The sequence below is a fragment of the Zootoca vivipara genome, chromosome 11, assembly GCF_965207765.1.
Source record: "Zootoca vivipara chromosome 11, rZooViv2.hap1.1, whole genome shotgun sequence".
NCBI lineage: Eukaryota > Metazoa > Chordata > Lepidosauria > Squamata > Lacertidae > Zootoca > Zootoca vivipara.
Window position 1 is genome coordinate 58337068 of NC_142594.1, and position 11082 is coordinate 58348149.

Consider the following 11082-nt stretch of genomic DNA (forward strand, 5'->3'; position numbering starts at 1 on the left):
GCGGAGACATCCTTTATCCGCCAGCCGACGGAGAGCGCCCGCTTCCCGCTTCCGCCGGAAGTTAAGGTTGGGGAAGTTGTTCGAGGCGGCACCGGAGGGCTCGGTCACGGGACGGAGCATCGGCGGCGGCGGCGATGGTGGGCGGCTCCTCTTCCCCCTCTCCCCGCGGGTGGGGGAGGGGAGAGCGACCCCCCCGACTGACCCCCCGCCCCCTGACTTTCTTTCTCCCCCCAGGCGGCGACGGCGGCGTTGACTCAGGGGCTGGAGCGGGTCCCCGACCAGACCGGCTACCTGGTCATCTGCGACGGGGCGGTGCTGGCGGTGAGGAGGGGCCTTGGGACACGGAGGAGACCCCCCCCCCGGGAGCTCGGAGAGGCCGGGGCTCACCTCTCTCCTTGGAAGCAGAACTCTTTATATTGGGGAGGGGCGGAGGGGGCAGGCAGGCTGTTTAGGGAAGTTTTTAATGTTTAATCCTGTATTGTGTTTTTCATATTCGATTGGGAGCCGCCCAGAGGGGCTGGGGAGGCCCGGCCAGATGGGCGGGGTATAAATAATAAATTATTACTATTATTATTCTCAGCCTACCTCGCAGGGCTGTTGTCAGGGGAGAGTTAAATGCGGGTGGCGGAGATGGGGGGGAGTGGGCAGGGATGCCCTGCGATGCCTACTGACAAAGGACTCCTCTTCTTTTTCTCCCTGCCCTGCCAGTCTTCGGGCGACCTGGAGAACGACGAGCGGACGGCCGGGTTGATCTCGGAGCTGGTGAACACGGCCTGCGCCTTCCGCCTGCCCCGCTGCCCTGAGGTGCCTTTCCGGCGTATCTCTGGTGAGAAGGGGGCAGACCCCCCAGCACTCGCAGGCGGGCTTACTCCATGGGGGCTCCTTGGATACAAAGGGGAGCGGGGCTGCATCCCACCCTTTTGGTGGGAAAGGTCGGGGGCGAGGTCACAGGTTTTTGAGAGGAACTCAGGGGAGCCTGGATTCCTCTTGGCCCTTCTTGGCGCCTGCTGTTCCTCCTCCCCCGTTCCAGCTGCTGACTGGGGTGAGGAATCCTCTCCTTTGCCCAGCAGCAGACGCTTCTCCCTCTCTCCTTCCTTGAGGCTGTTCCTCTGGGGATCTGTTCTGTGTAAGGTTGAACTCGGAGCTTCCCTGATGCGTCCTGTTCTTCCCCCTTTCACCAGACCCTAAAGGAGAGCCAGGCAGGTGGTGGGGACAGCTAGAATGGTGGGCAAGGAAGGCTCAGCATCCCCTCCCCTGAGCTATGGCACCCTCCTGGGCAGCCATCAGAGCACCTGCCTTGCATGCAGAAGGTCCCATGGTGGCTCCCCGATGGCATCTCCAGATATGTCTGCAGAGTCTAGTGGATTTACTGCCAGTCAGCGAAGACAGCACAGGGCTCAATGGACTGAATGGTCTTCCTTGGGAGAAGCACCTTCCTGTCACTGAGCCTGACCTACCTCAGAGGGATGCGAGGAGGAAATGGGGTGACCGACCCATCAGTGAAGGAGTGGGCTTGTTCTGCAGTGCGCTCTTTGTGGGGCTTCCTTGAAACTGCTGTCAGATCAAAGCAGGATGCTGCAGCACAATTGCTGGCAGGAGTGAGGCCTTGTCAGCATATAACACTTGTACTCGGAGACCTGCTCTGGCTGCCCATTTGCTACCAGGCCAAGTTTAAGATGGGGATAATTAGAATGTAAAGCCCTTAACAACTTGGGACCGGTTTACCTATGAGATCACCTGAGCCCACATGTACCAGCCTGACCACTTAGGTTGGCTACAGGTGCCATATAATGCACACATCGCAGTTGTACGAACTTAATCGCTTAACCTAAGCCCTGGAACTCCCTGCCTATGGACGTTAGAAAGGTGCCTTCAATTGCACTTTTCTCGATGCCTGCTAAAAAAACATGCAAAACAAGCCCGCACTGGCGTTCAGAGTTGGTGCCAGTTTTAATCAGTTTTTAGTCTATATTAACTTTCCGAAAGTTTAAAATTGCTGCTGTTAATCTTCCTCAGTGATAATATTATATACTGCTTTGAGGTTTTATTATAACCAGACTGTGTATAAATATATGAAATAAGTACAGAAATGCATCCAAGCACCCTGCTGGGGGTCTCACCTCTCCTAATACCCTTATTGGGGTCTCTCTCTCTGTGTCCCCCCCCAGTGGTATTTGGGGAGCACTCCTTCCTCGTGACCATCTCTGGTCAGAAGCTGTTTGTGGTGAAGAGGCAGAACAGCGTCCGGGAGCCTGTGATCGTCTGAACTCAACCTGCCCGCTTCTGCTGTTACTGTGACTTTGGGAGTGGGGGACTCAAGGAGAGTTCGGGAACAAAGCACCTTCTTTTTTGTATGTGTGTGGGGCTCATCCCTGTGTTGATACTGGATCACGAGAGGGCAGACGGCTCCTTGGATGCGTTGTACATACTGCTTAAAGGCTTTGTGCCGCTGGAGGTTTGCTCCATATAGCTGTGGGCGTGATGGCGGTATCATGTAAAATAAAGTTCTTTGGAAAGAGACAACTAACCTGGTGGACTAGCTGTTTAGTAGAATCATGGAATATTAGGGTTGGAAGGGGTCCCTGGGGTCATCTAGCCCAACCCCCTGCAATGCTAAAGAACCCGACAGGTAGCCACCCAGCCTCTCTCTCAAAATCTCCAATGAAGGAGAGCTCACCACCTTCCGCAGTCATAGGACTATACTGTTGAAAGGGACCCTGAGTGACATCTAGTCCAGCCCCCTGCAATGCAGGAATCAAGCAAAGAATCTGTGGCAGATGGCCATCCAGCCTCTGCTTAAAAACCTCCAAGGGAAGAGGTTTCTCAGAGGTTCTCTGTTTCTCGTATGGCAGCAGAAGGGCCTGAGAGCGAAGGCAACCTGGGGGTCAGGAAATGGCACACTCCCCCCCCCCCAAAAGGCCTGGATGTATCTGGGTAGCCTGGTTCGTTAGGTGATCAGCAGAGCACTCATATAATAGCCTTGCTATCCCTTTGGCCTGATTAGTTTCTTTTTAGCAATGGCACCACATAAATAAGATTAAGGTTTTGCTGGCACGGAAATACGCTCAATACCACGCCCAAGGAATACAGAGAAATAAATCACAAACTAAACAACTCTGTATATGGCATTAAAAAATACATTAACAATAATACACAACATTTCAACACCTAATACAGTGGTGCCTCGCTTAACAAACGCCCCGTAAGACAAAAATTTCGCTTAAAGAAAGGATTTTTCTAGCGGAGGTTGCCTCGCTAGACAAATTCGTTTTACGAAAAATTCGTCTAGCGAATCGCGGTTTCCCATAGGAATGTATTGAAATTCAATTAATGCGTTCCTATGGGCAAATTTTTTTTAAAAAAATATATTCAATGCATTCCTATGGGATTCGCTAGACAAATTTTTCGTTATAAGAATAGACCCGTGGAACGAATTAAATTCGTCTAGTGAGGCACCACTGTACATAGAATCAAATAATATCTGCCATGCCAAAATAATAACCACATAACAATATCTCAAAGCCAAACAATTCAAATATTCCTGGAAGAAGTCCATGAGAATGACTCTCTGTATAGACGGGTGCTGGTGCAATCCGAATGGAACTCCCGATGATGAGATACCCGGCTTTCAATCTCTGTTTTGTGAATCTTCTGGTTGGCCTGTAAAGGAACTACCGGTATATAATGGCAATTTTGTGCTCCAACAAATAAATCGGCTCCGAACTTAGAATGACATACTGCTCTTTTTTGAAAAGGCCATATAGTGTGACATATACAGGGCCTAAGCCATTTGGGGCTTTAAAGGTCAGCACCAACATTTTGAATTGTCCTTGGAAACTTACTGGGAGCCAGTGTAGGTATTTCAGGACTGGTGTTATATGGTCCCGGCAGCCGCTCCCAGCCACCAGTCTGGCAGCCACATTCTGGATTAGTTGTAGTTTCCGAGTCACCTTCAAAGGTAGCCCCATGTAGAGCTCATTGCAGTAATGTTTATCGTCCCAATATGGACTCTCCATAAATGTTTTATGATTATTTTGGACACCTGAATGGTGGTAATTATGATGAGTTAATAATAGCAGGGGATTTTAATTAAACATTTTCCTATCCTAACCTAGATAGAAATACACCAACAAAGAAAAAGAATTAGTGAGGTTAGACAATCGGGAAACATGAATGAATTGAATTTAATAAATCCTTGGCCCTTGATATATCCTCCTGTGGCAATTTACCTCTATGCCACTGGCCCTTGCTCAGGTGAGGAAACAAAGCTTTAAATAATGGCAAAACCAAGAGAGCAAACAAAAGTGTCCTGTTGGGACTTGGTTTATTAAAACTATTGCACAATACGATAGGGCAGATTTGCTGGCTGGAAAAGACTGCCCCAAAGGAACATTTGAAAAAAGCTTTTATAGGGTTTTATACACATAGCTGATATACATCACAAAACATGACTGCATACATCAAAAGAGGTCACAGGTAAAGGAGTGTAAAAGTTCTGGCTCCACTCTATGTTTTCAGCTCCCCTCATTTATCTTGGGGAACCCCAACCCTTAAGTTTCAGCTTTTGCACTTAGCCTCCAGTTGCCTTCAGCAAGGGGCCATTCCCAAATCGTCCTTCCATGTCCCCGGAACGCTTCAAAGAGCTGCTTGCTTAGCACTCCAGTACTAATGCAAAACATCCCTCCTTGGTTGGGCATTTGTGCCTTTCTAGTAATGCAAATAAACCTCCCACAATTCAGGGTCAGATCAGCAGGGAACGCAGTGTAGACGTGTGGCAGGAGAGATTTGCAAAATGTAGGAGCATAAGAATCAAATCACTTATTGATATACTGTTACGTAATCCCATAAATGCATGAAACAACTAAAGCAAAATCTACCACCACTAACAGAAGGTTCACTTTTCTCATATGTGCACGAGAATTTCTTTAGGTTTGATGGTTTTCTAATACCATCTTTTTTCCAACATATATTTCTCCCCTGTATGAATTCTTTGATGGACTGTGAGATTGGTACTCTCATTGAACTTCTTTCCACATTCTCAGCACTGTTGTGGCTTCTCCCATGGATGAATTCTTAGATTGGAAGTGAGATGGGGGCTCAGACTGAAGCTTTCTCTACACTGCAACTAGTGATACTGTTTCTCCCCTGGACTAATTTTTTGATGGGAAGTGAGACTCATCTTGGAATTGAAGCTCTTTCCACATTCTAAGGATTTAAAATGGTTCCTCCGTACTATGACTTCTTTCATGTGAAGCGAGACTTCTCTTACGACTGAAGCTGTTTCCACATTCCAAGCACTGATACAGTTTCTCCCCTGTATGAATTCTTCGATGTGAAGTGAGATTGGCTCTGTCACTAAAGCGCCTTCCACATTCAATGCACTGGTATGGTTTCTCCCCTGTATGGATCCTTTGATGGGAAAGGAGATGGTGGCTGTGACTGAAGGTTTTTCCACATTCCAAGCACTGATATGGTTTCTCCCCTGTATGGATCCTTTGATGTGAAGCGAGATTGTTGCTCTGACTGAAGCTCTTTCCGCATTGCAAGCACCGATATGGCTTCTCCCCCGTATGAATTCTGTGATGCGAAGTGAGATTGGTCCTGTCACTAAAGCGCTTTCCACATTTGGAACAGAGATACGGTTTCTCCCCTGTATGGATTCTTTGATGGGAAGTGAGATGGGCACTTTGATGGAAGCCCTTTCCACATTCCAAGCAATAAGATATTTGTTCCCTTGTATGAATTTTTTGAGGGGCTGTGAGATTGGACATCACTGTGAAGTTTTGTCCCCATTCTAAGCACTGATGTGGTTTCCCTTCCATATGAATTCTTCGATGGGAAGTGAGATGGGCCCTCTGACTGAAGCTCCTTCCACATTCCAAACACTTATAGGGTTTTCCCTCTATATGAATTATTTGATGGGAAGTGAGATGGGCCCTTTTACTGAAGGTCTTCCCACATTCTGAGCACTGATATGGTTTCTCCCCTGTATGAATTCTTTGATGGGATGCGAGATGGGCACTCTGAGTGAAGCTCTTTCCACATTCCATGCACTGATACGGTTTGTCCCTGATATGAATTTTTTGATGGGCTGTGAGATTAGACTTCACACTAAAGCTCTTTCCACATTCTGAGCACCGATGTGGTTTCTCCCCTGTATGAATTCTTTGATGGGAAGTGAGATGGGCACTCTGAGTGAAGCTCTTTCCACATTCCAAGCACAGATACGGTTTCTCCCCTCTATGAATTCTTTGATGGGAAGTCAGACTATCCTTCCGACTAAAGTTCTTTCTACATTCCAAGCACTGATAGGGTTTCTCCCCAAAGGGATTTATTTGATGGGAAATGGAAATAAAGCACTGACTGAAGCTTCCTCCATGCTCCAAATGATTGTATGGCCTCTGCCCTGTGTGGATTTTACCATGGTCCCTCTTGTTCTTAATTTCCATTTCACCACTACCTGCAACAAAAAAAGACACAGATTAGAGTCTCAGGTCTTGGTCATTCCAGTTCTTAATTTCCAATTCATCACCACCTGCAATGGACAAAGAAATGGATTACAGTCAGATTACAGGAAGAAATGGAGTTCAAATTATTGAACAATGCTGATTTAACGCTTGTGATACAGGAAGATCTGAAGGGAATTAGGAGTCTTACTACAGGGATTACCACATTTGTTGAAAGGCATTAGCTAACATATTTATGGGAACCTGAGGTTTGAAAAGCCTGGCTCTTTTCTGGAGTGGACTTTGCTTGGCCCACTCATGGATTCAACACCAATTTCCAATGTCAGTCATCTCTTTAGTCAACTGTAATTGGACAGAAGCAAAAAACAAAAAACTGACAGAAACTACCACCACTTTTCTAACCACTCTCAAGCCTACATTTTAAAAATGTAGGCAGTTAAGACCAGCCCAATCATTTTTATTTGACTATCTTCTATAATGTGTAAAAAAGGAAAACTGGTGTGTTTGTGGTTTTTTTTTTGTGTGTGTGTGTGTCCAAATCGCCACTGCTGGGGGTTGCGCTCTTGAGCTCCAACAAAATATTGGAGGCTCATGTATTGAATTTCAAAACAGATAATATAATCTGACAGGGAGCCTTACTAAGAGAGGCCACGATCCCACGATTCTCCTTAATGACTTCCTTATGCAGAGCTCTCTGGTCAGGATCCAGCAACGCCCACTCCTCGTCTGTGAAATGAACAGCTACATCTTCAAAGCACACCGGACCCTAAAATAAAAAGGGAAATGTCCTCTTCTTAGACAGCATGGCTGTGTTGTTTTAAGGGATTGTTTGGCTTCTTCTAACGACTTAATGGAATTCTTTTATTGTGTACTTTAATGATGACTATTTTAACAATAAGATTAGGGACGCAGGTGGTGCTGTGGTTTAAACCACTGTGCCGCTTGGACTTGCGGCTTGGAAGGTCGGTGGTTCAAATCCCCTCAACGGGGTGAGCTCCCATTGCTCGGTCCCTGCTCCTGCCAACCTAGCAGTTCAAAAGCATGAAGTGCATGTAAATAAATAGGTACCGCTTTGGCGGGAAGCTAAACGGCATTTCTGTCTGCTGCTCTGGTTCACCAGAAGCGGCTTAGTCATGCTGGCCACTTGACCCAGAAAAATTGTCTGCGGAAGCGGACAAATGCCGGCTCCCTCAGCCTGTAGAGCGAGTTCAGCACCGCAACCCCAGAGTCGTCGCGACTGGACTTAACTGTCAGGGGTCCGTTTACCTTTACATATTTTAACAATGGGTACTACTTTTGATGTAAATGGGTGGAACTCTGCATTGTGTTCTTCAAATCACGCGGTCTCTGTAAGCATTCGTTTGCCAGATGGAAGGAGCCCCTCTCTCCGCTCCCTGTGCACCGTTCAGCAAGCAGAGGACCCTCCTGCTGCTCTACTGCCAACTTCAATGGGGGGCATGGGGAGGAAAGCCCCACTGTGCACCTGCTGGGGCTGTTTAGGTGAATCCTGGTCAATGTTTTGGATGATTTGTCAACTGCTTAGAAGCCTATTTTAGCATTCAACAATCAATATAGAAATTAAACTGCAACTACTGTACTGATCAATAATACCAGCAACATTCAGAAGCCTAGTTAAGTGGAGGTGGCTGTTCATTAGTCTCAGGGGGATTCGTTCAGCCCCAGAGGCATCCTGCCTGCCCCGCCCCTCAGCCTCTTTCCCCACAATGCTCCTTCCTGCTACCTGATCTGGTTCCATAGCTGCTGCTTCCCTTCCACCACCATTAAAAGATGGATGAGGAGGTATTTCCAGCACCGTTCTGTCACCTGCAAGAGAGAAAGGTAAACAAGAAGCCATGAGTGCCTGCTTCTGTCAGAGGTGAAGCTATGCAGCTCTAAGTGCAGAGGGTCCATGCATTTGGACATCTGTACGCATTTCATCTTTTAGCTATGTAAAAATACAGCTCCCCTCCTTTAGGCTCTTGGCCCTAAGTGTCTCTCCAAAAAGGTGGAAAAAACACACAATGTTATCAAAGAGATAGAAAAACTAATTTCTCCTTACTCAGTGGCCTCTCTTCAGTCATCAATGGAATCCTCTCTGCCTCAAAGTGATTGGCAATCATTTCTGCAAATGGATATTTTCCCTGAAATAGCAACAAAGATTAAAACAGGAAATGGGAAGAACGCCTAGAAGAGGAATGGCAGAGGCAAAACCTTTTGGGGGCATCATAAATAATTCCTTGGAAGCTTAAAAAAAAGAAGTAGTAGAGATATTTTGGATACTCTCCCTCCTGTTCAGACCCCTTGAGAGTATCCAAAGTCTCTCTCACCTGCTGCTCTGCCTCCTTCCTCTCCTCTGTCTGACTCAGGAGGAATCCTTCGGCCAGGGCCACTGCCTGGGAACTGGTCTCCGCTCCACATTCCCTCACCCAGATCTCCATCTCCGGTGGAAGGACAGCCAGGAACTGCTCCAAGATCACCAGGTCCAGCATCTCAGCTTTTGTGTGCCTTTCTGGCTTCAGCCACTGATGGCAAAGGTGATAGAGATGGCTGCAAACTTCTCGGGGTCCTTTGGCCTCCTGGTAGCAGAACTGTCTGAACTGCTGGTTCTGCAAATCTGACTGGAGGGTGTCCTCCTCACCCAGGATCTTCTGCACGGAGCGTTCCCATAATCCCCCACTGCTCCCAGTTTGGATGACATGGCCTCTTCCTGCTTCAGGGCCAGCTGAGTCTTGCTCATCCATCTGTGTTCTCAGGAAGCCTCCAAGAGATCAGAAGGAATTCTTTGGTCTTCTGCCAAGTTCTGTCTGTTCAAATTAGAAGTGATAACAAATTATGCAAAGCAAAGAAGAAAGAGGTTCCCTTAGCAAGTGCAGATGAGTCTTGCTTGGAACCAGGGTAAAAATTCCACCACAGCCCAGACGCTACGCTTCCCCCCACCCTTTTTTTTTTAAAGGAAGGAGTAGAACCCCAATTTTTTAGTATAATCAGCCATGACAAAATCCAAAATCAAAACCACTAGAATGCCTACATTACGCAAATCCACTTGAAAAAAAACACGTAAATGTAATAGGCGAAACGGGAATATCCAGGAACCACATTTTGTACATACTGGGCTTCGTGGTTAACTGAATAAGCTACATTTTAATATGATATGTCCCGATGTTGACTGTGACGTAAATGAGAAGCTGTATCTAATTTTGAGAAGTAGTTTCTAGTAAATAACTTTACAATTGGTACTATACAATTTGTGTGTGTGTGTGTGTTTTCAGTCAACAAATCAAGCCCGTGGGGGTCCTAATCCTGGGGTGCTCTAGGGCTGCTCCCCCCCCCACTTCAGTGCACATTTCTTTCCTGCTTCATTTTTTGTACTGGGAGTCTCCAATGTATTCCAGACAAGCTACAGGGGTGGGGTGCCCTTTTCTTTGTTCTCAGGGCCAGATCCAAGCCCCCAAGGGCCAAGTGGGTGGTGCCAAATAATAGCCCTAAAATGAGTAAAGTAGGACTCACCTTCTTTCTGTGACTGTAAGATGTTTTAAGCTGTTTTTGATACTGTGTTTTAAAGGGCAGGTAATGAATGATGATGATGGCAATGTTACGTAACGTAACCCACACACAGCCATATATGCTTGGGGGTTCTCTGGGGCCCAACATGGTCACTTGAGGCTCAGGTGGCCTCAGTGACTAGGAGTGTCCAGTTCCAGTTCCAGTCAGCTGACCAGCCACAGTGGGACAGAGATGACAAGGTTGTGGGACTCCCTGGGTCAGATGGCATTATTGCAATGCCCTGTGGGTGGGCATTTCCTTCAGAAAGACAGAGTTTGCCCTTCCCCTTCTCCCCAATATGCCCTCCCCCATGCATGAACTGAACAGCCCCCCTGCCACGCACCCCACCTGCAGCCCTGGGACCCCCTTCTCCCCAGTGCACCCTAAGTGGGGAGAGAGAGGAGACTCACCAGGTCCCAGGAGACGCCACCAAGGCAGAAGGGACTGTCAAAATATGCCCCCCTTTCCCTTGCAGGAAGGCACTGGGGGAGGGGCTTTTGCTCTGAAGGACCTCTCCCCTCTTTCATTTCCTCTGCTCTCTAGGAATCCAGCCCCGTTCCTTTTAACCCTTGGGAAGCCGAGCGCATCGAGTTCACCCCTCTCTTCTCCTCTGCGCTTTCTCTCTCCAAAGCAAGAGCCCAGGAGGAAAGCAGCGCATTGCGCACACTCAGCTGTTGGAGGAGCAGCTGGCAAGGGAAAGGGCTGCGCCGGAAGCAGGAAGACCCGTCCTAGAATATTAGACTTGCAAGGGACCCGAGGGTCATCTAGTCCAACCCCCTGCAAGGCAGAATTCGCCACCAAAGAATCCCTGGCAGATGCCCAGCCAGCCTATGCTTAAAATCCTCCACCATCTTCTGACCGTCAGAAAGTTTTTCCTTCTATGAAAAAGTCCCTCTCCCGCAAAAGAAAACCTCTCTGGGCGTGTGCAAAGGGCGGGGCTCCTCCCAGATTCATCATTTCGAGGGGCGGGGGCTGAGCTTGGGGCGCTCGGCCTCCCAAGTGTTGCAAGGAACTGAGTTGGATTCCTAGAGAGTAGAGCAGGCTTCCTCAACCTCGGCCCTCCAGATTTTTT

At 47.8% G+C, this 11082-nt stretch overlaps 2 protein-coding genes across 3 annotated transcripts; one reads left to right on the top strand and one right to left on the bottom strand.

Annotated features, from left to right (window-relative positions):
* Positions 1–92: 92 nt before the first annotated feature.
* Positions 93–2523, top strand: LAMTOR4 (late endosomal/lysosomal adaptor, MAPK and MTOR activator 4). The gene is made up of 4 exons (XM_035130265.3): positions 93–137; positions 235–321; positions 709–826; positions 2169–2523. The coding sequence occupies exons 1-4, from the start codon at positions 135–137 to the stop codon at positions 2264–2266; spliced, it is 306 nt and encodes a 101-aa protein (XP_034986156.1). The 5' UTR covers positions 93–134; the 3' UTR covers positions 2267–2523.
* Positions 2524–4307: 1784 nt separating this feature from the next.
* On the bottom strand, positions 4308–11042 carry LOC118092311 (uncharacterized). 2 transcript variants are annotated; one of them, XM_088654385.1, is made up of 6 exons: positions 9975–11042; positions 8795–9271; positions 8527–8608; positions 8209–8291; positions 7107–7233; positions 4308–6460 (listed from the first exon to the last, which is right to left on the bottom strand). In XM_088654385.1, exons 2-6 carry the CDS (start codon positions 9206–9208, stop codon positions 5214–5216), a joined length of 1953 nt encoding a protein of 650 aa, XP_088510511.1. In that variant the 5' UTR covers positions 9209–9271; positions 9975–11042; the 3' UTR covers positions 4308–5213. The 2 variants fall into 2 exon arrangements, with proteins under 2 accessions (XP_088510511.1, XP_034986130.3); XM_035130239.3 differs by having other exon boundaries at positions 10421–11041.
* Between the last annotated feature and the right edge of the window lie 40 nt (positions 11043–11082).